This window comes from Ranitomeya imitator, chromosome 5, assembly GCF_032444005.1.
Source record: "Ranitomeya imitator isolate aRanImi1 chromosome 5, aRanImi1.pri, whole genome shotgun sequence".
Taxonomy (NCBI): Eukaryota; Metazoa; Chordata; class Amphibia; order Anura; family Dendrobatidae; genus Ranitomeya; species Ranitomeya imitator.
The window spans coordinates 473,188,099-473,212,763 of record NC_091286.1 but is presented as its reverse complement, the minus strand read 5'-3'; the positions used below and the strand labels follow the sequence as shown (position 1 = coordinate 473,212,763).

At 41.8% G+C, this 24,665-nt stretch overlaps 1 protein-coding gene across 1 annotated transcript in view; it reads left to right on the top strand.

Moving 5' to 3' along the window:
• The window catches only part of FNDC3B (fibronectin type III domain containing 3B), a 598,527-nt gene that overhangs the window by 112,483 nt on the left and 461,379 nt on the right, over window positions 1-24,665 (top strand). The window contains exon 2 of the mRNA XM_069727312.1: window positions 1,407-1,546. Coding sequence (XP_069583413.1) covers window positions 1,436-1,546 — 111 coding nt within the window. The 5' untranslated portion in view covers window positions 1,407-1,435. The remainder of the gene's footprint in view (window positions 1-1,406; window positions 1,547-24,665) is intronic.

The window sequence follows — 24,665 nt, the reverse complement described above, 5'->3', positions numbered from 1 at the left end:
CGGGCGGCCGGAAATGACGTCATCGCCGACCCCCGTCACATGTCCGGGGGTCGGCGATGCGTCTCCATTGTAGCCATAGAGGTCCTTGAGACCTCTATGGTTACTGATTGCCCGTCGCTGTGAGCGCCACCCTGTGGTCGGCGCTCACAGCACACGTGCAATTCTGCTACATAGCAGCGATCAGCAGATCGCTGCTATGTAGCAGAGCCGATCGTGCTGTGCCTGCTTCTAGCCTCCCATGGAGGCTATTGAAGCATGGCAAAAGTTAAAAAAAAAAGTTTAAAAAAATGTGAAAAAAATAAAAAAAACATAAAAGTTTAAATCACCCCAATCAAAATAAATCAATAAAAAAAATATCAAATCTACGCATATTTGGTATCGCCGCGCTCAGAATTGCCCGATCTATCAAATAAAAAAAAGTATTAACCTGATCGCTAAACAGCATAGCGGGAAAAAAACTCGAAACGCCAGAATTACGTTTTTTTGGTCGCCGCGACATTGCATTAAAATGCAATAACGGGCGATCAAAAGAACGTATCTGCACCGAAATGCTATCATTAAAAACATCATCTCGGCACGCAAAAAATAAGCCCTCAACCGACCCCAGATCACGAAAAATGGAGACGCTACGAGTATCGGAAAATGGCGCAATTTTTTTTTTTTTTTTTTTTAGCAAAGTTTGGAATTTTTTTTCACCACTTAGACAAAAAATAACCTAGTCATGTTTGGTGTCTATGAACTCGTAATGACCTGGAGAATCATAATGGCAGGTCATTTTTAGCATTTAGTGAACCTAGCAAAAAAGCCAAACAAAAAACCAATGTGGGATTGCACTTTTTTTGCAATTTCACCGCACTTGGAATTTTTTTCCCGTTTTCTAGTACACGACATGCTAAAACCAATGATGTCGTTCAAAAGTACAACTCGTCCCGCAAAAAATAAGCCCTCACATGGCCAAATTGACGGAAAAATAAAAAAGTTATGGCTCTGGGAAGGAGGGGAGCGAAAAACGAACACGGAAAAACGAAAAATCCCCCGGTCATGAAGGGGTTAAGGTCAGGAGCTTGGTTGCGTTGCACGTCTTTATACATTAGCACTTCAGTAATCAAAGAAAATTACTCGTGTGAAGTTGATAGTCTGAAATGTTAATAAACTGTTCTTTTACCATATTTGTCCTCAAAGCAACCTTGAATTGAAGAGCTTGGCTGGGTAGTTGTCGGCAAGATCTACAGTCATCTAACCAGTATAATAACTGGTTTACCACTGTAGAAACACCTGAATGGTTAAGGCTCCATTGTAACCTTAAAAACAATTGTTCAGTCTCACCAGGACTTCGTTTACTTGCATTGGCCTGGAGTGGTCAACTGATCTTCTGCCTAAAAACCACCTTTTTTTTCCCTTTTCAGGAAGGCAGCTGAGAGAAAATTCTCCATGAATGTACGTCACAATGATGATGACCGACCAAATCCCACTGGAACTGCCACCCTTGCTGAATGGGGAGGTAGCCATGATGCCACATGTAGTAAATGGAGATGGATCACAGCAGGTTGGTAGAATTGTGTGAAGATTTATAGAATTAAGTATTAAGTGTTACAACCCCAATTAAAAAAAAAATTGAAACAATGCAAAATATAAAGAAACACAAGCATGAAATGATGAAAAAAAAATGTTATAGCCATAATTTATTCACAACAGACCATAGAACACAGATCAGAAGGTGAAAGATGGAAGCAACATGTCTCAAACTTGTGACAAGGTTAACAAGACCTGGAAAAGTACCGTAGATGGTTCTAATAATAATAAAAAATATCTGGAGAATTAATTTTCACATGAATGTGTATAAAAAGAGCATGTTAGAGAGTCAGAGACTCTCAGAAGATATGACGGTTAGAGGTTTACCAATCTGTGAGCAACTGTTCTGGAAGAATTTCCGAAAAATGTTGAACATAAAATTGGGGTAAATAAATTTTTAAATGTGTGTTGGGATCATCTTTATTAATTTATTAAGAACACAGTGTAATCCATTGCACAGCTAATTCTTGTTTTAATTCATTTACACTGTGTTCTAAATAAATTAATAAAGATGAACCCAACACACAAACATTTTAAAATGTATTTTAATTTATTAAAGCAAAAAGTACGGTAATTTTTTTTTTTCCTTTACTTTTAAAGGCTGCACTACGAGAACAGCAAAACAATTGATACTGAACACAGTCCTTTTCCTCCTGACAAGTAGGCTCAATAATCAGAGACGCTCTTTTAGTTGTACAGTTGCCCTCAGGGTTCGTCACACATGGGCTTTTTTTTTTTTTTTAATCTTCAGGTGAATACATCACATCGTTTTTTTTTATTTTTTTTTGTATCTTGCTCAAGTTTCCACTTAAAAGCAGATTTCTATAGTTTGTTTTTTAAAGGACACTAATGTTTTGCATTGAATTTTACTAATGTTTTGTATGTCATGTGTCCCACCATATGGTACTGGACTGAACCCTGACATGTTGTCATGTGGTTCACTTTTTTTGGCGCCCACATTAAATGCGTTAACCTATTTAAATGATATTCCTGCGGTCTCGTCATACATGTGGTTTTTCCTGGAGAAACGCGTTGAAATAAACCATCACCTTACTGTACCATACTGGGATATATGTCTCAATTCTGTCGGAAGCACGGAATTTGTCCACTAACTCCCTTTACAGTCTGGATCACAAATTCTACACATTTTCTGTTACTCCTAATCAGACAAATGGTGTGAGCTTGAATTTTATATGTGAGCACCATGTGCTATTCACACATATGATTTAAAAACAAAAACACTCTCCCTCAATTCTATCTTTACTTTACTCACCCTCCCCGGGTCCAGCGCAGTGTCTGTTATTGTCTGCAGCCGGTAAGTAAGCTCAGGAGCTCTGCCCGAATTGACGGCATGAGCCACGCAGAACCTCTAGACTTAATGATTTTTCTACAGTGCTGTTGCTGTGACGTGAGTGCAGCAGACAATAACAGACAACAAGAGCCGCGCCGGAGACTCTGTTTTAAAAAGATAGAAACTTTGCTCACTCACCATGCCCAGTACAAACTGCAACTGGGGGATCAGGGATTTTCAGAAGCCAAACCATTGTATGCTTTATAAAATCAGCCAAAATCTTTTTTTGCTAGACCAGCTGACAGTGGACACAAAGGTTTTGGGTATGTTTAATGTTATCTTTTGTCTTACCAAGAGATAAGCTGCTGACAGAGGTATTTAGCAGATGCTTACTACCCTCTCCCCATTGAAAGCACAAGCACTGTTCTGTTTGAATAAATTGACTAAGATAGCATTTATCCAAAGCAACATTTTGCCTACAACTTCCTAAGGCTTATGGGGATCCACAGCTTTCCAAGATGTGTAGGGATCTACAGCTTTCCAAAATGTATGGGGATCTAGAGCTTTCCAAAATGTATGGGGATCTACAGATTTCCAAGATGTATGGGGATCTAGAGCTTTCCGAGGTGTATGGGGATCTACAGCTTTCCAAGGTTGTATGGGGGATCTACAGCTTTCCAAAGTTGTATGGGGGATCTACAGCTTTCCAAGGCGTATGGGGGATCTACAGCTTTCCAAGGTTGTATGGGGGATTTACAGCTTTCCAAAGTTGTATGGGGGATCTACAGCTTTCCAAGGTGTATGAGGGATCTACAGCTTTCCAAGCTGTATGGGGGATCTACAGCTTTCCAAGGTTGTATGAGGGATCTACAGCTTTCCAAAATTGTATGGGGAATCTACAGCTTTCCAAGGTGTATGGGTGAAATGGGTGAGTGTACAGCTTTCCAAGGTGTATGGGGGAGTCTACAGCTTTCCAGGGTGTATGGGGGAGTCTACAGCTTTCCAAGGTGTATGGGGGATCTACAGCTTTCCAATGTGTATGGGTGAAATGGGTGAGTGTACAGCTTTCCAAGGTGTATGGGGGAGTCTACAGCTTTCCAAGGTGTATGGGGGATCTACAGCTTTCCAAGGTGTATGGGTGAAATGGGTGAGTGTACAGCTTTCCAAGGTGTATGGGGGAGTCTACAGCTTTCCAAGGTAACATAGTAACATAGTAACATAGTTAGTAAGGCCGAAAAAAGACATTTGTCCATCCAGTTCAGCCTATATTCCATCATAATAAATCCCCAGATCTACGTCCTTCTACCGAACCTAATAATTGTATGATACAATATTGTTCTGCTCCAGGAAGACATCCAGGCCTCTCTTGAACCCCTCGACTGAGTTCGCCATCACCACCTCCTCAGGCAAGCAATTCCAGATTCTCACTGTCCTAACAGTAAAGAATCCTCTTCTATGTTGGTGGAAAAACCTTCTCTCCTCCAGACGCAAAGAATGCCCCCTTGTGCCCGTCACCTTCCTTGGTATAAACAGATCCTCCGCGAGATATTTGTATTGTCCCCTTATATACTTATACATGGTTATTAGATCTCCCCTCAGTCGTCTTTTTTCTAGACTAAATAATCCTAATTTCGCTAATCTATCTGGGTATTGTAGTTCTCCCATCCCCTTTATTAATTTTGTTGCCCTCCTTTGTACTCTCTCTAGTTCCATTATATCCTTCCTGAGCACCGGTGCCCAAAACTGGACACAGTACTCCATGTGCGGTCTAACTAGGGATTTGTACAGAGGCAGTATAATGCTCTCATCATGTGTATCCAGACCTCTTTTAATGCACCCCATGATCCTGTTTGCCTTGGCTGCTGCTGCCTGGCACTGGCTGCTCCAGGTAAGTTTATCATTAACTAGGATCCCCAAGTCCTTCTCCCTGTCAGATTTACCCAGTGGTTTCCCATTCAGTGTGTAATGGTGATATTGATTCCTTCTTCCCATGTGTATAACCTTACATTTATCATTGTTAAACCTCATCTGCCACCTTTCAGCCCAAGTTTCCAACTTATCCAGATCCATCTGTAGCAGAATACTATCTTCTCTTGTATTAACTGCTTTACATAGTTTTGTATCATCTGCAAATATCGATATTTTACTGTGTAAACCTTCTACCAGATCATTAATGAATATGTTGAAGAGAACAGGTCCCAATACTGACCCCTGCGGTACCCCACTGGTCACAGCGACCCAGTTAGAGACTATACCATTTATAACCACCCTCTGCTTTCTATCACTAAGCCAGTTACTAACCCATTTACACACATTTTCCCCCAGACCAAGCATTCTCATTTTGTGTACCAACCTCTTGTGCGGCACGGTATCAAACGCTTTGGAAAAATCGAGATATACCACGTCCAATGACTCACCGTGGTCCAGCCTATAGCTTACCTCTTCATAAAAACTGATTAGATTGGTTTGACAGGAGCGATTTCTCATAAACCCATGCTGATATGGAGTTAAACAGTTATTCTCATTGAGATAATCCAGAATAACATCCCTCAGAAACCCTTCAAATATTTTACCAACAATAGAGGTTAGACTTACTGGCCTATAATTTCCAGGTTCACTTTTAGAGCCCTTTTTGAATATTGGCACCACATTTGCTATGCGCCAGTCCTGCGGAACAGACCCTGTCGCTATAGAGTCCCTAAAAATAAGAAATAATGGTTTATCTATTACATTACTTAGTTCTCTTAGTACTCGTGGGTGTATGCCATCCGGACCTGGAGATTCATCTATTTTAATCTTATTTAGCCGGTTTCGCACCTCTTCTTGGGTTAGATTGGTGACCCTTAATATCGGGTTTTCATTGTTTCTTGGGATTTCACCTAGCATTTCATTTTCCACCGTGAATACCGTGGAGAAGAAGGTGTTTAATATGTTAGCTTTTTCCTCGTCATCTACAACCATTCTTTCCTCACTATTTTTTAAGGGGCCTACATTTTCAGTTTTTATTCTTTTACTATTGATATAGTTGAAGAACAGTTTGGGATTAGTTTTACTCTCCTTAGCAATGTGCTTCTCTGTTTCCTTTTTGGCAGCTTTAATTAATTTTTTAGATAAAGTATTTTTCTCCCTATAGTTTTTTAGAGCTTCAATGGTGCCATCCTGCTTTAGTAGTGCAAATACTTTCTTTTTACTGTTAATTGCCTGTCTTACTTCTTTGTTTAGCCACATTGGGTTTTTCCTATTTCTAGTCCTTTTATTCCCACAAGGTATAAACCGCTTACAGTGCCTATTTAGGATGTTCTTAAACATTTCCCATTTATTATCTGTTTTCTTATTTCTGAGGATATTGTCCCAGTCTACCAGATTAAGGGCATCTCTAAGCTGGTCAAACTTTGCCTTCCTAAAGTTCAGTGTTTTTGTGACTCCCTGACAAGTCCCCCTAGTGAAAGACAGGTGAAACTGCACAATATTGTGGTCGCTATTTCCTAGATGCCCAACCACCTGCAGATTTGTTATTCTGTCAGGTCTATTAGATAGTATTAGGTCTAAAAGTGCTGCTCCTCTGGTTGGATTCTGCACCAATTGTGAAAGATAATTTTTCTTGGTTATTAGCAGAAACCTGTTGCCTTTATGGGTTTCACAGGTTTCTGTTTCCCAGTTAATATACGGGTAGTTAAAGTCCCCCATAACCAGGACCTCATTATGGGTTGCAGCTTCATCTATCTGCTTTAGAAGTAGACTTTCCATGGTTTCTGTTATATTTGGGGGTTTGTAACAGACCCCAAAGAGAATTTTGTTACCATTTTTCCCTCCATGAATTTCGACCCATATGGACTCGACATCCTCATTTCCTTCGCTAATATCCTCCCTTAAAGTGGACTTTAGACAAGACTTTACATAGAGACAAACCCCTCCTCCTCTCCGATTTTTACGATCCTTTCTAAACAGACTGTAACCCTGTAAGTTAACTGCCCAGTCATAGCTTTCATCTAACCATGTCTCGGTTATTCCCACTATGTCAAAGTTACCTGTAGATATTTCTGCTTCTAGTTCTTCCATCTTGTTTGTCAGGCTTCTGGCGTTTGCGAGCATGCAGTTTAGAGGATTTTGTTTTGTTCCAATCTCCTCGCTGTGGATTGTTTTAGAAATGTTCTTACCTCCCATCTGAGTATGTTTTCCTGGGTCTTCTTTGTTCAAGTCTAATGTTTTTCTTCCCGTCCCCTCTTCTTCTAGTTTAACGCCCTCCTGATGAGTGTAGCGAGTCTTCTGGCGAATGTGTGTTTGCCAGGTTTGTTGAGGTGTAGTCCGTCTCTGGCGAGGAGTCCATCGTACCAGTAATTCACACCGTGGTCCAGGAATCCGAATCCTTGTTGTCTGCACCATCGTCTTAGCCAGTTGTTTGCATCAAGGATCCTGTTCCATCTCCTGGTTCCATGCCCGTCTACTGGAAGGATAGAAGAAAAAACTACCTGTGCATCCAGTTCCTTTACTTTCTTCCCCAACTCTTCAAAGTCTTTGCAGATTTTCGGTAGGTCCTTCCTTGCCGTGTCATTGGTGCCAACATGTATCAGAAGAAATGGGTGGACGTCCTTGGAGCTGAAGAGCTTTGGTATCCTATCGGTCACATCCTTGATCATCGCACCTGGAAGGCAGCATACTTCTCTTGCAGTTATGTCCGGTCTGCAGATGGCTGCTTCTGTGCCTCTCAGTAGTGAGTCTCCCACCACCACCACTCTTCGTTGCTTCTTGGCTGTACTTTTTGCTGTCACTTGTTGCTGTGTGCCCTTTTCTTTTTTGCTTGCTGGTATTGCTTCATCCTTAGGTGTGCCATCTTCATCCTCTACAAAGATTTGATATCGGTTCTTCAGTTGTGTGGTTGGTGATTTCTCCATGGTCTTCTTGCTTCTTTTGGTCACATGCTTCCACTCATCTGCTTTTGGAGGTTCTCTGACACTTTTTTCACCTTCTGTGACCAGTAGAGATGCTTCTGTTCTGTCTAGAAAGTCTTCATTCTCTTTGATCAGTTTCAAAGTTGCTATTCTTTCTTCCAGACCCCGCACCTTTTCTTCTAAAAGGGCCACTAGTCTACACTTCTGACAGGTGAAATTTGATTCTTCTTCTGGTCGATCTGTGAACATGTAGCACATGCTGCAGCTCACCATGTAGGTTGTCACATCTGCCATGTTGCTCCTAGATCCTGCTGACTTGCTGTGTGTTTTCCTTCTTGTAAAACAAAAAAAAGAAAAAGACTATGCACACAGTGGGATCAACTGCATATAATAAATTTTATTTTACAAAACACCTCACTCCGCACAAAGGCACAGTAGGGAAAAACACACATTAAAAACAATTAAAACAAAGACAACCTATCCACATCCCCCTCAAAAATAATCCCAAGGATCCACATAGTCATATATAAATCATATAACAGACATTCAAAAAGTTTAGGCAGAATAACATCAACATAGATGATTATTTAATTCCTAATACTGCCCACTAAATAAGTCTGAATAAAGAGAATATCTCAGTTAAATCCTGCATGCAACCCGTATGACCTAGTCACATCACTGGCCCGTGATAAGTGTATAATATTGTCCAAAAGGACGTCAGACACTGAACCAGAAAAACTCACTGACATGACCCATAGATACCATGCCCCTAATCTGGCACCTCATCCAATACATTACCAAGTCTGGCAAAGCCTGTTACGGAAAAATAAATCCCTCATGAATATCCAGGGGGGAAAAGGAATAAATGTGCCTTAAAGGAAAATATGGGCACAACAGACTGGCACTGACCGGTACTATCCAATAAAGCTGGGTGATCCAGAAAACGGAGCTGGAATGAGAGGAGTCCAAAGCATATATATATATGGGAGGAGGGGGGGAGCGGATAGGAACCCAACGCGTGTCGACGCTGCTAAGGCGTCTTCGTCAGGGGAAGATATTAAACCTGGCCTCCAAACAGGCCTTTTATGCGCGGTGCTTAATATAAATGATCTACATCACCTGTGTGGCTGCTGGCGATTTCTCAGAGACCGGCAATTCCGTGACGCTGAGTAGACACTACCGGGCCTGCGCACTACAGGCGCAACCCATACCCTCCAGCGTGGCAGCCAATCAGCTCTAGCGTGCCATATCATGTTACCGGAGGGCTAAACACCAATAGGAGGTGTGCTACCGTGGGATCATCCCACGGTAGCACACCTCCTATTGGTGTTTAGCCCTCCGGTAACATGATATGGCACGCTAGAGCTGATTGGCTGCCACGCTGGAGGGTATGGGTTGCGCCTGTAGTGCGCAGGCCCGGTAGTGTCTACTCAGCGTCACGGAATTGCCGGTCTCTGAGAAATCGCCAGCAGCCACACAGGTGATGTAGATCATTTATATTAAGCACCGCGCATAAAAGGCCTGTTTGGAGGCCAGGTTTAATATCTTCCCCTGACGAAGACGCCTTAGCAGCGTCGACACGCGTTGGGTTCCTATCCGCTCCCCCCCTCCTCCCATATATATATATGCTTTGGACTCCTCTCATTCCAGCTCCGTTTTCTGGATCACCCAGCTTTATTGGATAGTACCGGTCAGTGCCAGTCTGTTGTGCCCATATTTTCCTTTAAGGCACATTTATTCCTTTTCCCCCCTGGATATTCATGAGGGATTTATTTTTCCGTAACAGGCTTTGCCAGACTTGGTAATGTATTGGATGAGGTGCCAGATTAGGGGCATGGTATCTATGGGTCATGTCAGTGAGTTTTTCTGGTTCAGTGTCTGACGTCCTTTTGGACAATATTATACACTTATCACGGGCCAGTGATGTGACTAGGTCATACGGGTTGCATGCAGGATTTAACTGAGATATTCTCTTTATTCAGACTTATTTAGTGGGCAGTATTAGGAATTAAATAATCATCTATGTTGATGTTATTCTGCCTAAACTTTTTGAATGTCTGTTATATGATTTATATATGACTATGTGGATCCTTGGGATTATTTTTGAGGGGGATGTGGATAGGTTGTCTTTGTTTTAATTGTTTTTAATGTGTGTTTTTCCCTACTGTGCCTTTGTGCGGAGTGAGGTGTTTTGTAAAATAAAATTTATTATATGCAGTTGATCCCACTGTGTGCATAGTCTTTTTCTTTTTTTTGTTCTATTGATCTTACATATGCACGTGGCTGATCCTCTCAAGTATATATTCTTTTGTGCGGTGCCCGCCTTTCTGCTCTTTAGAAATTGCTTGTGTTTTCCTTCTTGTGTAATCTACTCAGCCAAGCTCTCTTGCAATAATATCCTACAGGCAAAAATTTGCGCGCCGTAAGGCGTGCGGTTTGGTGATGCTTTCCAAGCAGCTGGTCCCGGCTGTACCCAAAGATCTTCTAGCTTAGGGAGACTTCGCTTTTCCCGGAAGGCACCTGGAATATGCAAATTAGCCTCCTCAAGCTTGAATCCCTGGTTTGGTGATGCTTTCCAAGCAGCTGGTCCCGGCTGTACCCAACGATCTTCTAGCTTGTGTATGGAGGATCTACAGCTTTCCAATGTGTATGGGTGAAATGGGTGAGTGTACAGCTTTCCAAGGTGTATGGGGGAGTCTACAGCTTTCCAAGGTGTATGGGGGATCTACAGCTTTCCAAGGTGTATGGGTGAAATGGGTGAGTGTACAGCTTTCCAAGGTGTATGGGGGAGTCTACAGCTTTCCAAGGTGTATGGGGGAGTCTACAGCTTTCCAAGGTGTATGGGGGAGCCTACAGCTTTCCAAGGTGTATAATTATTATTATTATTATTATTATTATTATTATTATTATAGCATCATTAATTCCATGGTGCTGTACATGAGAAAGGGGTTGCGTACAGAGTTTATAGATATCGTTTACAGTAAACAAATTTACAATGACAGACTGGTACAGGGGGAGAGGACCCTATCCTTGCGGACTTACATTCTATGGGATAATGGGGGAGAGACAGAAGGTCGGGGGTGCGGCAGCACTGGTGGTGGTGAGGCGGCAGCTCGGGTGGTGGTGAGGCGGCAACTCGGGTGGCGGTGAGGCGGCAGAATGGTTATTGCAGGCTGTAGGCTTTCCTGAAGAGATGGGTTTTCAGGTTCCGTCTGAAGGATCCGAGGGTGGTGGATAATCGGACGTGTTGAGGCATGGAATTCCAGAGGATGGGGGATATTCGGGAGAAATCTTGGAGACGGTTCTGTGAGGAACAAATAAGGCTTCTTTCACACTTGCGTCGTGTCACGTCTGTCGCAATGCGTCGTTTTGGGGAAAAAAACGGATCCTGCAAATGTGCCCGCAGGATGCGTTTTTTGCCCATAGACTTGTATTGCTGACGGATTGCGACATATGGCCATACGTCGCGTCCGTCGGGCACTGGATCCGTCGTGTTTTGGTGCACCGTCGTCATGAGAAAACTTTCTATGCAACGTTTTTTCGTACATCGGATCCGCCATTTCCTACCGCACATGCGTGGCCAGAACTCCGCCCCCTCCTCCCCGGACTATAGAATGGGCAACGGATGCATGGAAAAACTGCATCCGCTGCCCACGTCGTGCCAAATTTTCACAACGTGCGTCGGTACGTCGCGTCGACACTTGGCGACGGACCCGTACCGACGCAAGTGTGAAAGTGGCCTAAGTGTGGCGGAGGGTAGGAGGTCTTGGGGGATCAGAGATTACGTGAGGGAAGATATTGGCAGATTAGTTCAGAGATATAGGGAGGGGATAGGTTTTGGATGGCTTTGTAGATCCGTGTTAGTAGTTTGAGCTGGATTTGTTGGGGAACTGGGAGCCAGTGGAGGGATTTGCAGAGGGGAGAAGCAGGAGAGTAGTGAGGAGATTGGTGAATTAGCCCGATAGAGTTGAGGACAGACTGAAGCGGTGCAATAGAGTTAGCGGGGAGGCCACAGAGGAGGGTGTTGCAGTAATCGAGGTGGGAGATGAGGGAGTGCACAAGAGTTTTGGTAGATTGTGGGCTGAGGATGGGATGGATTCGGGCAATATTTTTGAGTTGGAGGTGGCAAGAGTTTGGACTTGAGGTTTGAAAGACAAAGCAGAGTCGAGAGTTACCCCGAGATAGCGGATTTCAGGTGCGGGAGAGCGCGTGATGTCGTTTACCATAATAGATAGATCAGGGGGGGATATGCGAGATGGGGGAAAGATGATGAGTTCGGTTTTGTCTACATTGAGTTTTAGGAAGTGAGAGGTGAAGGAGGAGGATAAGGCTGACAGACACTCCGGGATTCTAGACAGCAGAGAGGTGTCATCTGGGCCAGAGAGGTAGATCTCAGTGTCGTCCGCATACAGGTGGTACTGGAAGCAATGGGACTTTAAGTTGGCCTAGGCCAAGGGTATAGATGGAAAAAAGTAGGGGCCATAGGGCAGAGCCTTGAGGGACTCCAACAGAGAGGGGGTGGGATGAGGAGGTAGTGGTGGGAGTGGGAAACGCTAAATGTGCGGTCGTAAAGCTATGAGGCAAACCAGGACAGGTCAAGGTCTTTGATGCCAAGGGAAGAAAGACTCTGTAGCATAGGCAGTGGTCGACTGGTTTATGGGGAGGTCTTCAGCTTTCCAAGGTGTATAGGGGTCTACAGCGTTCCAAGGTGTATAATGCTATTTGGGGGTAAGTTTGTGTTTCTGTACAACCCCCTCATATCTCCTCCCTTATTTCTGTCTATCGGCCTAGCCGACCGCTGCGCTCTGTATATGACTTTCGACTAACCTCTGCACTAATCCGTACCTCCCACTCCAGTCTCCAAAACTACTCCCGTGCTTCATCGATCCTCTGGAATACTCTACCCCAAGAAATTAAGACCATTTACAATGTGCATAGTTTTAGGCCGGCGTCACACTTGCGAGTTTTACGGACGTAAGAGCGCAGAAACTACGTCCGTAAAACTCGCAAAAAATACGGCACAATTATTCTCTATGCCCCTACTCCTATCTGCCGTATTTTACTGATCAGTATTATACGGCTTTCTACGGCCGTAGAAAATCGCAGCATGCTGCGTTTGTCACCGTATTGCGCAAATAAAATGCCAATGAAAGTCTATGGAAGCCCCAAAAATACGGATTACACACGGACCAGCAGTGTGACTTGCGAGAAATACGCAGCGCTGTAACAGAGAAAAGCCGGTAATTCAGTGCGGTGTACAGTAAAATCACACTGACAGCTTACAGTAGAATAGGTAGAATAAATATGTACACATAGAATAGGTGTGTATATATATATATATATATATATATATATATATATATATATATATATATATATATATATATATATATATATATATATATATATATATATATATATTCTTACTTCATACAGCCGCGATATAGCAAAAAGCCGGTAATTCAATTACCGGCTTTTGCTTTCTCCTTCCTAAAACCCGACATGATATGAGACATGGTTTACATACAGTAAACCATCTCATATCACCATTTTTTTTTGCATAATCCACACTACTACTGTTAGTAGTGTGTATCTGCAAAATTTGGCCGTTCTAGCTCTTAAAATAAAGGGTTAAATGGCGGAAAAAATTGTCGTGGGCTCCCGCGCAATTTTCTCCACCAGAGTAGTAAAGCCAGTGACTGAGGGCAGATATTAATAGCCTGGAGAGGGTCCATGGTTATTGGCCCCCCCCTGGCTAAAAACACCTGCCCCCAGCCACCCCAGAAAAGGCACATCTGGAAGATGCGCCTATTCTGGCACTTGGCCACTCTCTTCCCATTCCCGTGTAGCGGTGGGATATGGGGTAATGAAGGGTTAATGCCACCTTGCTATTGTAAAGTGACATTAAGCCTAATTAATAATGGAGAGGCGTCAATTATGACACCTATCCATTATTAATCCAATTGAATGAAAGGGTTAAAAAAACCCACACACATTATTAAAAATTATTTTAATGAAATAAAAACAAAGGTTGTTGTAATATTTTATTTAACGCCCAATCCAATCACTGAAGACCCTCGTTCTGTAAAAGAAAAACATAATAAACCAACAATATACTTACCTTCCGCAGATCTGTAAAGTCCAACGATGTAAATCCTTCTGAAGGGGTTAAAACATTTTGCAGCAAGGAGTTCCGCTAATGCAGGCTGCTCCTTGCTGCAAAACCCCGGGGAATGAAGCTAAATATAGGTCAATGATCTATATTTAGCTTCATTTGCGGTGAGGCGCCCTCTGCTGGCTGGTCATAGATCGTCGGAACTTACCTAGAAAGCTCCCAGGCTTTCTAGGAAAGTTCCCACGATCTATGAACAGCCAGCAGAGGGCGCTTCACCGCAAATGAAGCTAAATATAGATCATTGACCTATATTTAGCTTCATTCACGGGGTTTTGCAGCAAGGAGCAGCCTGCATTAGCGGAACTCCTTGCTGCAAAATGTTTTAACCCCTTCAGAAGGATTTACATCGTTGGACTTTACAGATATGCGGAAGGTAAGTATATTGTTGGTTTATTATGTTTTTTCTTTTTCTTTTTTTGCATCTCTACTGGTCACGGAAGGTGAAAAAAGTTTCAGAGAACCTCCAAAAGCAGATGAGTGGAAGCATGTGACCAAAAGAAGCAAGAAGACCATGGAGAAATCACCAACCACACAACTGAAGAACCAATATCAAATCTTTGTAGAGGATGAAGATGGCACACCTAAGGATGAAGCAATACCAGCAAGCAAAAAAGAAAAGGGCACACAGCAACAAGTGACAGCAAAAAGTACAGCCAAGAAGCAACGAAGAGTGGTGGTGGTGGGAGACTCACTACTGAGAGGCACAGAAGCAGCCATCTGCAGACCGGACATAACTGCAAGAGAAGTATGCTGCCTTCCAGGTGCGATGATCAAGGATGTGACCGATAGGATACCAAAGCTCTTCAGCTCCAAGGACGTCCACCCATTTCTTCTGATACATGTTGGCACCAATGACACGGCAAGGAAGGACCTACCGACAATCTGTAAGGACTTTGAAGAGTTGGGGAAGAAAGTAAAGGAACTGGATGCACAGGTAGTTTTTTCTTCTATCCTTCCAGTAGACGGGCATTGCACCAGGAGATGGAACAGGATCCTTGATGCAAACAACTGGCTAAGACGATGGTGCAGACAACAAGGATTCTGATTCCTGGACCACGGTGTGAATTACTTGTACGATGGACTCCTCGCCAGAGACGGACTACACCTCAACAAACCTGGGAAACACACATTCGACAGAAGACTCGCTACACTCATCAGGAGGGCGTTAAACTAGAAGAAGAGGGGACGGGAAGAAAAACATTAGACTTGAACAAAGAAGACCCAGGAAAACATACTCAGAAGGGAGGTAAGAACATTTCTAAAACAATCCACAGCGAGGAGATTGGAACAAAACAAAATCCTCTAAACTGCATGCTCGCAAACGCCAGAAGCCTGACAAACAAGATGGAAGAACTAGAAGCAGAAATATCTACAGGTAACTTTGACATAGTGGGAATAACCGAGACATGGTTAGATTAAAGCTATGACTGGGCAGTTAACTTACAGGGTTAGTCTGTTTAGAAAGGATCGTAAAAATCGGAGAGGAGGAGGGGTTTGTCTCTATGTAAAGTCTTGTCTAAAGTCCACTTTAAGGGAGGATATTAGCGAAGGAAATGAGGATGTCGAGTCCATATGGGTCGAAATTCATGGAGGGAAAAATGGTAACAAAATTCTCATTAGGGTCTGTTACAAACCCCCAAATATAACAGAAACCATGGAAAGTCTACTTCTAAAGCAGATAGATGAAGCTGCAACCCATAATGAGGTCCTGGTTATGGGGGACTTTAACTTCCCGGATATTAACTGGGAAACAGAAACCTGTGAAACCCATAAAGGCAACAGGTTTCTGCTAATAACCAAGAAAAATTATCTTTCACAATTGGTGCAGAATCCAACCAGAGGAGGAGCACTTTTAGACCTAATACTATCTAATAGACCTGACAGAATAACAAATCTGCAGGTGGTCGGGCATCTAGGAAATAGCGACCACAATATTGTACAGTTTCACCTGTCTTTCACTAGGGGGACTTGTCAGGGAGTCACAAAAACACTGAACTTTAGGAAGGCAAAGTTTGACCAGCTTAGAGATGCCCTTAATCTGGTAGACTGGGACAATATCCTCAGAAATTAGAATACAGATAATAAATGGGAAATGTTTAAGAACATCCTAAATAGGCAGTGTAAGCGGTTTATACCTTGTGGGAATAAAAGGACTAGAAATAGGAAAAACCCAATGTGGCTAAACAAAGAAGTAAGACAGGCAATTAACAGTAAAAAGAAAGCATTTGCACTACTAAAGCAGGATGGCACCATTGAAGCCCTAAAAAACTATAGGGAGAAAAATACTTTATCTAAAAAACTAATTAAAGCTGCCAAAAAGGAAACAGAGAAGCACATTGCTAAGGAGAGTAAAATTAATCCCAAACTGTTCAACTATATCAATAGTAAAAGAATAAAAACTGAAAATGTAGGCCCCTTAAAAAATAGTGAGGAAAGAATGGTTGTAGATGACGAGGAAAAAGCTAACATATTAAACACCTTCTTCTCCACGGTATTCACAGTGGAAAATGAAATGCTAGGTGAAATCCCAAGAAACAATGAAAACCCTATATTAAGGGTCACCAATCTTACCCAAGAAGAGGTGCGAAACCGGCTAAATAAGATTAAAATAGATAAATCTCCGGGTCCGGATGGCATACACCCACGAGTACTAAGTGAACTAAGTAATGTAATAGATAAACCATTATTTCTTATTTTTAGGGACTCTATAGCGACAGGGTCTGTTCCGCAGGACTGGCGCATAGCAAATGTGGTGCCAATATTCAAAAAGGGCTCTAAAAGTGAACCTGGAAATTATAGGCCAGTAAGTCTAACCTCTATTGTTGGTAAAATATTTGAAGGGTTTCTGAAGGATGTTATTCTGGATTATCTCAATGAGAATAACTGTTTAACTCCATATCGGCATGGGTTTATGAGAAATCGCTCCTGTCAAACCAATCTAATCAGTTTTTATGAAGAGGTAAGCTATAGGCTGGACCACGGTGAGTCATTGGACGTGGTATATCTCGATTTTTCCAAAGCGTTTGATACTGTGCCGCACAAGAGGTTGGTACACAAAATGAGAATGCTTGGTCTGGGGGAAAATGTGTGTAAATGGGTTAGTAACTGGCTTAGTGATAGAAAGCAGAGGGTGGTTATAAATGGTATAGTCTCTAACTGGGTCGCTGTGACCAGTGGGGTACCGCAGGGGTCAGTATTGGGACCTGTTCTCTTCAACATATTCATTAATGATCTGGTAGAAGGTTTACACAGTAAAATATCGATATTTGCAGATGATACAAAAGTATGTAAAGCAGTTAATACAAGAGAAGATAGTATTCTGCTACAGATGGATCTGGATAAGTTGGAAACTTGGGCTGAAAGGTGGCAGATGAGGTTTAACAATGATAAATGTAAGGTTATACACATGGGAAGAAGGAATCAATATCACCATTACACACTGAATGGGAAACCACTGGGTAAATCTGACAGGGAGAAGGACTTGGGGATCCTAGTTAATGATAAACTTACCTGGAGCAGCCAGTGCCAGGCAGCAGCTGCCAAGGCAAACAGGATCATGGGGTGCATTAAAAGAGGTCTGGATACACATGATGAGAGCATTATACTGCCTCTGTACAAATCCCTAGTTAGACCGCACATGGAGTACTGTGTCCAGTTTTGGGCACCGGTGCTCAGGAAGGATATAATGGAACTAGAGCGAGTACAAAGGAGGGCAACAAAATTAATAAAGGGGATGGGAGAACTACAATACCCAGATAGATTAGCGAAATTAGGATTATTTAGTCTAGAAAAAAGACGACTGAGGGGCGATCTAATAACCATGTATAAGTATATAAGGGGACAATACAAATATCTCGCTGAGGATCTGTTTATACCAAGGAAGGTGACGGGCACAAGGGGGCATTCTTTGCGTCTGGAGGAGAGAAGGTTTTTCCACCAACATAGAAGAGGATTCTTTACTGTTAGGGCAGTGAGAATCTGGAATTGCTTGCCTGAGGAGGTGGTGATGGCGAACTCAGTCAAGGGGTTCAAGAGAGGCCTGGATGTCTTCCTGGAGCAGAACAATATTGTATCATACAATTATTAGGTTCTGTAGAAGGACGTAGATCTGGGGATTTATTATGATGGAATATAGGCTGAACTGGATGGACAAATGTCTTTTTTCGGCCTTACTAACTATGTTACTATGTTACAGAACGAGGGTCTTCAGTGATTGAATTGGGCGTTAAATAAAATATTACAACAACCTTTGTTTTTATTTCATTAAAATAATTTTTAATAATGTGTGTTTTTTTTTAACCCTTTCATTCAATTGGATTAATAATGGATAGGTGTCATAATTGACGCCTCTCCATTATTAATTAGGCTTAATGTCACCTTACAATAGCAAGGTGGCATTAACCCTTCATTACCCCATATCCCACCGCTACACGGGAATGGGAAGAGAGTGGCCAAGTGCCAGAATAGGCGCATCTTCCAGATGTGCCTTTTCTGGGGTGGCTGGGGGCAGGTGTTTTTAGCCGGGGGGGGGCAATAACCATGGACCCTCTCCAGGCTATTAATATCTGCCCTCAGTCACTGGCTTTACTACTCTGGCGGAGAAAATTGCGCGGGAGCGCACGCCAATTTTTTCCGCCATTTAACCCTTTATTTTAAGAGCTAGAACGGCCAAATTTTGCAGATACACACTACTAACATTAGTAGTGTGGATTATGCAAAAAAAAAATGGTGATATGAGATGGTTTACTGTATGTAAACCATGTCTCATATCATGTCGGGTTTAGGAAGGAGAAAGCAAAAGCCGGTAATTGAATTACCGGCTTTTTGCTATCTCGCGCTGTATGAAGGATTTATTATTTTTTTTAACACATGGATCCCTTGTATAGGCGTATGTCGGTTTGGCAAGCCTGCGATAAAAACACGCAGTACGGCTGCCATACGGATTACATACGGAGGATGCCATGCGCAAAAAACGGTGACACACCCTGCCTACGGAGGAGCTACGGACCACTATTTTCGGGACTTTTCAGCGTATTACGGCCGTTATATACGGACCGTATATGCATACGCTGAGTGTGACGCCGGCCTTAGGCGCGCCCTCAAAACATATTTGTCAGAGCGTCCTATCACGTTCCCTAATAAGTCATTTTAGGTGTGTGTGTGTGTGTGTGGCCCATTCATTACTTCCATCTGCCCCTCATCCCCTGAAGATGGCTTTACCATCATTGTAAATACATCATTGCAAGTACACACCTGTACTCTGTATCTCCCCCACCTTATTGCAGATTGTAAGCTCTCACGAGCAGGGTTGTCTTAGTTTACTTTAATTATTGTATTGTTAACGTTGTTACTTATGACTTGCGTTTGAAACTGTAAAGCGCTGCGGAATATGTTGGCGCTATATAAATAAAGATTATTATGTGCAAGGATTACTGTTCATCCAGTCCCTCTCTATGAGGGTATGTGCACATGTTGCGGATTTGCCTGTGTTTCCGGAGCGCATTGGACGCTGCGGATTTGCAGCAGTTTTCCATCCAGTTTACAGTACCATGCAAACCTATGGAAAACAAAATCCGCAGTGCACATGCTGTGGAAAATACCGCGCGGAATCGCTGCGTTGTATTTTCTGCAGCATGTCAATTCTTTGTGCGGATTCCGCATCGTTTTACACCTGTTCCTTTATCGGAATATGCAGGTTGTAAAACGCAGGTAAAATCCACACAAAAACGCAGTGTGCACATAGCCTTATAATATTAAGGAAACAGGAACACATGGGCTACTTGCACAGTGAACAAGTCTGTATGATCATGTTCACACACCACCAAGAAACCTAGAGACACAAAAGAGAATAGTGAAACCAAAAACACTCAGTTTGAAAAAATGTTGCAGTAATCCGCAAGTGCTAGTAAAAGATGTAAAAAACAGGGTATTTGGTTGATACGTTTTTTGCAAAAAATGTATACTAAGCTGCTCTACCAATCTTCACGGTATACCCTTATCAGAGCAGTCCTAACTAATGTATGCAATCCCTATCTGATGTATTTAAAAACCTTATAATATTAAGTAGCTCATATGAGTTTTGAGCAGTGCACTAGTTAAGTGAAGTTTACCTTTTAATTTCTGTTCTCTATACAGTACTTTTTGTTCTTTGGTTTGCATTACTCATACAATTTCATGGGCGATTGTGCATCTTGCTGAACATTCGCTTTTTATATTTTTTCTGGACTCTGTTAATTTTTCCATTGACAGAAAGCCTGGGAAATGTTGCTTTATTCTTTTTACTTGTTAGGTATCTTTTTGTTCATTCCTAAACTTTGTCTAACCACCTCATTAAATCATTATTCTTCGGTTGTTTGATCCCAGCCTCTAAAATATATAAAAGTATTAATTTAAGTGGTTTATGTTCATAACACTACAGCTATAGCCATAATTTAGAATGTGATCATTGTTTTTTTTTTTTTAATAAGAATTTTCGTCAGAAAGCTGGAAGAAAACAATGTGAAAAAATAATTCATTGAATTGTACCATTGAACTGTACTGTTGACATGGAAAAAAATGCTATCAATTTTAGGGGACTATTGTGACAAAGAAGCTTGCCTTTAAATTTTGATAGAACAGATCAGTGGATGTTTTATCTTGGTATATTCAAGGTTCATTTAAGGTTAATTTCTTTTCATTTTCCTCTCCTTCCATTGTTCTTTTCTTATACGGTTAATTTTTTTCTTTTCACTCGTAAAGATAAGGAACGCATAATTAATTCTAGAAATGTGTAGATGGCATCATCACACGATTGAACAATAGTCATGCTGCCCTTAGACCAGATCTTCTATTCCTAGAATGATCCTATTTTCACGGAGTTTGCTTTTAATAGGTAATCTCTGTTCTTTTTCCGCTTATAATGTTCTCAAGTCTCCAAACAAGCCATCTTAACATCAAATACTTAAAGGGGATGCCATCAGTGCTTGATATGCGAGGGTACACTGCAATGCCCCTGCTGATCGCTTGAGAACCAGTGGTTTCTAGGCAATCATTGTTACTTCTGACAGTTGCATGCTCCCTTTTCCTAAATCTTCATGTTCTGCCAATTATATTAAGTGGCCAACCATGCAGCTTTCGTAAAGTGGCACAACTTTCGAAGTGCTGCTAACCTTTTGCTCATGAAATTGGTGGGCATTACAAACGTCTCTGACAGGATGTTAAGGGAATATCCCAGCGATGCCATCAGTCGCACACAGCCACGTTGACCCCATGACCCCATGTGCATAGAGGTAACATTTAGCAACTTTAAATCAATTAAATTTTGAGGATTATTAAGTCTATTTTTCTAGATTAGTATTTAACTCCTTCATCCCTGAGCCTGTTTTCACATTCCTGGCCGGGCTAAATTTTTCAATTCTGACCAATGTCACCTTATGGTAACAACTCTGGGTCACGTTAAACATATCCCAGTGATTCTGAGATTGTGTTTTTTTTTTTTTTTCATGACATGTTGTAATTTATGGTAGTGTTAAATTTCGGTCAATTTATTTATGTTTCTTTGTCAAAATATCAAAATTTTGGGGAAAATTTGAACATTTTGCAGTTTTCAAACTCTTAATTTTTAAGCCTTTAAACTAGATGGTTACATCACACAAAATAGTAACATAGTAACATAGTTAGTAAGGCCGAAAAAAGACATTTGTCCATCCAGTTCAGTCTATATTCCATCATAATAAATCCCCAGATCTACGTCCTTCTACAGAACCTAATTGTATGATACAATATTGTTCTGCTCCAGGAAGACATCCAGGCCTCTCTTGAACCCCTCGACTGAGTTCGCCATCACCACCTCCTCAGGCAAGCAATTCCAGATTCTCACTGCCCTAACAGTAAAGAATCCTCTTCTATGTTGGTGGAAAAACCTTCTCTCCTCCATACGCAAAGAATGCCCCCTTGTGCCCGTCACCTTCCTTGGTATAAACAGATCCTCAGCGAGATATTTGTATTGTCCCCTTATATACTTATACATGGTTATTAGATCGCCCCTCAGTCGTCTTTTTTCTAGACTAAATAATCATAATTTCGCTAATCTATCTGGGTATTGTAGTTCTCCCATCCCCTTTATTAATTTTGTTGCCGTCCTTTGTACTCTCTCTAGTTCCATTATATCCTTCCTGAGCACCGGTGCCCAAAACTGGACACAGTACTCCATGTGCGGTCTAACTAGGGATTTGTACAGAGGCAGTATAATGCTCTCATCATGTGTATCCAGACCTCTTTTAATGCACCCCATGATCCTGTTTGCCTTGGCAGCTGCTGCCTGGCACTGGCTGCTCCAGGTAAGTTTATCATTAACTAGGATCCCCAAGTCCTTCTCCCTGTCAGATTTACCCAGTGGTTTCCCATTCAGTGTGTAATGGTGACATTGATTCCTTCTTCCCATGTGTATAACCTTACATTTATCATTGTTAAACCTCATCTGCCACCTTTCAGCCCAAGTTTCCAACTTATCCAGATCCATCTGTAGCAGAATACTATCTTCTCTTGTATTAACTGCTTTACATAGTTTTGTATCATCTGCAAATATCGATATTTTACTGTGTAAACCTTCTACCAGATCATTAATGAATATGTTGAAGAGAACAGGTCCCAATACTGACCCCTGCGGTACCCCACTGGTCACAGCGACCCAGTTAGAGACTATACCATTTATAACCACCCTCTGCTTTCTATCACTAAGCCAGTTACTAACCCATTTACACACATTTTCCCCCAGACCAAGCATTCTCATTTTGTGTACCATCCTCTTGTGCGGCACGGTATCAAACGCTTTGGAAAAATCGAGATATACCACGTCCAATGACTCACCGTGGTCCAGCCTATAGCTTACCTCTTCATAAAAACTGATTAGATTGGTTTGACAGGAGCGATTTCTCATAAACCCATGCCAAGGCAAACAGGATCATGGGGTGCATTAAAAGAGGTCTGGATACACATGATGAGAGCATTACACTGCCTCTGTACAAATCCCTAGTTAGACCGCACATGGAGTACTGTGTCCAGTTTTGGGCATCGGTGCTCAGGAAGGATATAATGGAACTAGAGAGAGTACAAAGGAGGGCAACAAAATTAATAAAGGGGATGGGAGAACTACAATACCCAGATAGATTAGCGAAATTAGGATTATTTAGTCTAGAAAAAAGACGACTGAGGGGCGATCTAATAACCATGTATAAGTATATAAGGGGACAATACAAATATCTCGCTGAGGATCTGTTTATACCAAGGAAGGTGACGGGCACAAGGGGGCATTCTTTGCGTCTGGAGGAGAGAAGGTTTTTCCACCAACATAGAAGAGGATTCTTTACTGTTAGGGCAGTGAGAATCTGGAATTGCTTGCCTGAGGAGGTGGTGATGGCGAACTCAGTCGAGGGGTTCAAGAGAGAACTGGATGTCTTCCTGGAGCAGAACAATATTGTATCATACAATTAGGTTCTGTAGAAGGACGTAGATCTGGGGATTTATTATGATGGAATATAGGCTGAACTGGATGGACAAATGTCTTTTTTCGGCCTTACTAACTATGTTACTATGTTACTATGTTACTATGATATGGAGTTAAACAGTTATTCTCATTGAGATAATCCAGAATAACATCCCTCAGAAACCCTTCAAATATTTTACCAACAATAGAGGTTAGACTTACTGGCCTATAATTTCCAGGTTCACTTTTAGAGCCCTTTTTGAATATTGGCACCACATTTGCTATGCGCCAGTCCTGCGGAACAGACCCCGTCGCTATAGAGTCCCTAAAAATAAGAAATAATGGTTTATCTATTACATTACTTAGTTCTCTTAGTACTCGTGGGTGTATGCCATCCGGACCCGGAGATTTATCTATTTTAATCTTATTTAGCCGGTTTCGCATCTCTTCTTGGGTTAGATTGGTGACCCTTAATATAGGGTTTTCATTGTTTCTTGGGATTTCACCTAGCATTTCATTTTCCACCGTGAATACCGTGGAGAAGAAGGTGTTTAATATGTTAGCTTTTTCCTCGTCATCTACAACCATTCTTTCCTCACTATTTTTTAAGGGGCCTACATTTTCAGTTTTTATTCTTTTACTATTGATATAGTTGAAGAACAGTTTGGGATTAGTTTTACTCTCCTTAGCAATGTGCTTCTCTGTTTCCTTTTTGGCAGCTTTAATTAGTTTTTTAGATAAAGTATTTTTCTCCCTATAGTTTTTTAGGGCTTCAATGGTGCCATCCTGCTTTAGTAGTGCAAATGCTTTCTTTTTACTGTTAATTGCCTGTCTTACTTCTTTGTTTAGCCACATTGGGTTTTTCCTATTTCTAGTCCTTTTATTCCCACAAGGTATAAACCGCTTACACTGCCTATTTAGGATGTTCTTAAACATTTCCCATTTATTATCTGCATTCTTATTTCTGAGGATATTGTCCCAGTCTACCAGATTAAGGGCATCTCTAAGCTGGTCAAACTTTGCCTTCCTAAAGTTCAGTGTTTTTGTGACTCCCTGACAAGTCCCCCTAGTGAAAGACAGGTGAAACTGTACAATATTGTGGTCGCTATTTCCTAGATGCCCGACCACCTGCAGATTTGTTATTCTGTCAGGTCTATTAGATAGTATTAGGTCTAAAAGTGCTGCTCCTCTGGTTGGATTCTGCACCAATTGTGAAAGATAATTTTTCTTGGTTATTAGCAGAAACCTGTTGCCTTTATGGGTTTCACAGGTTTC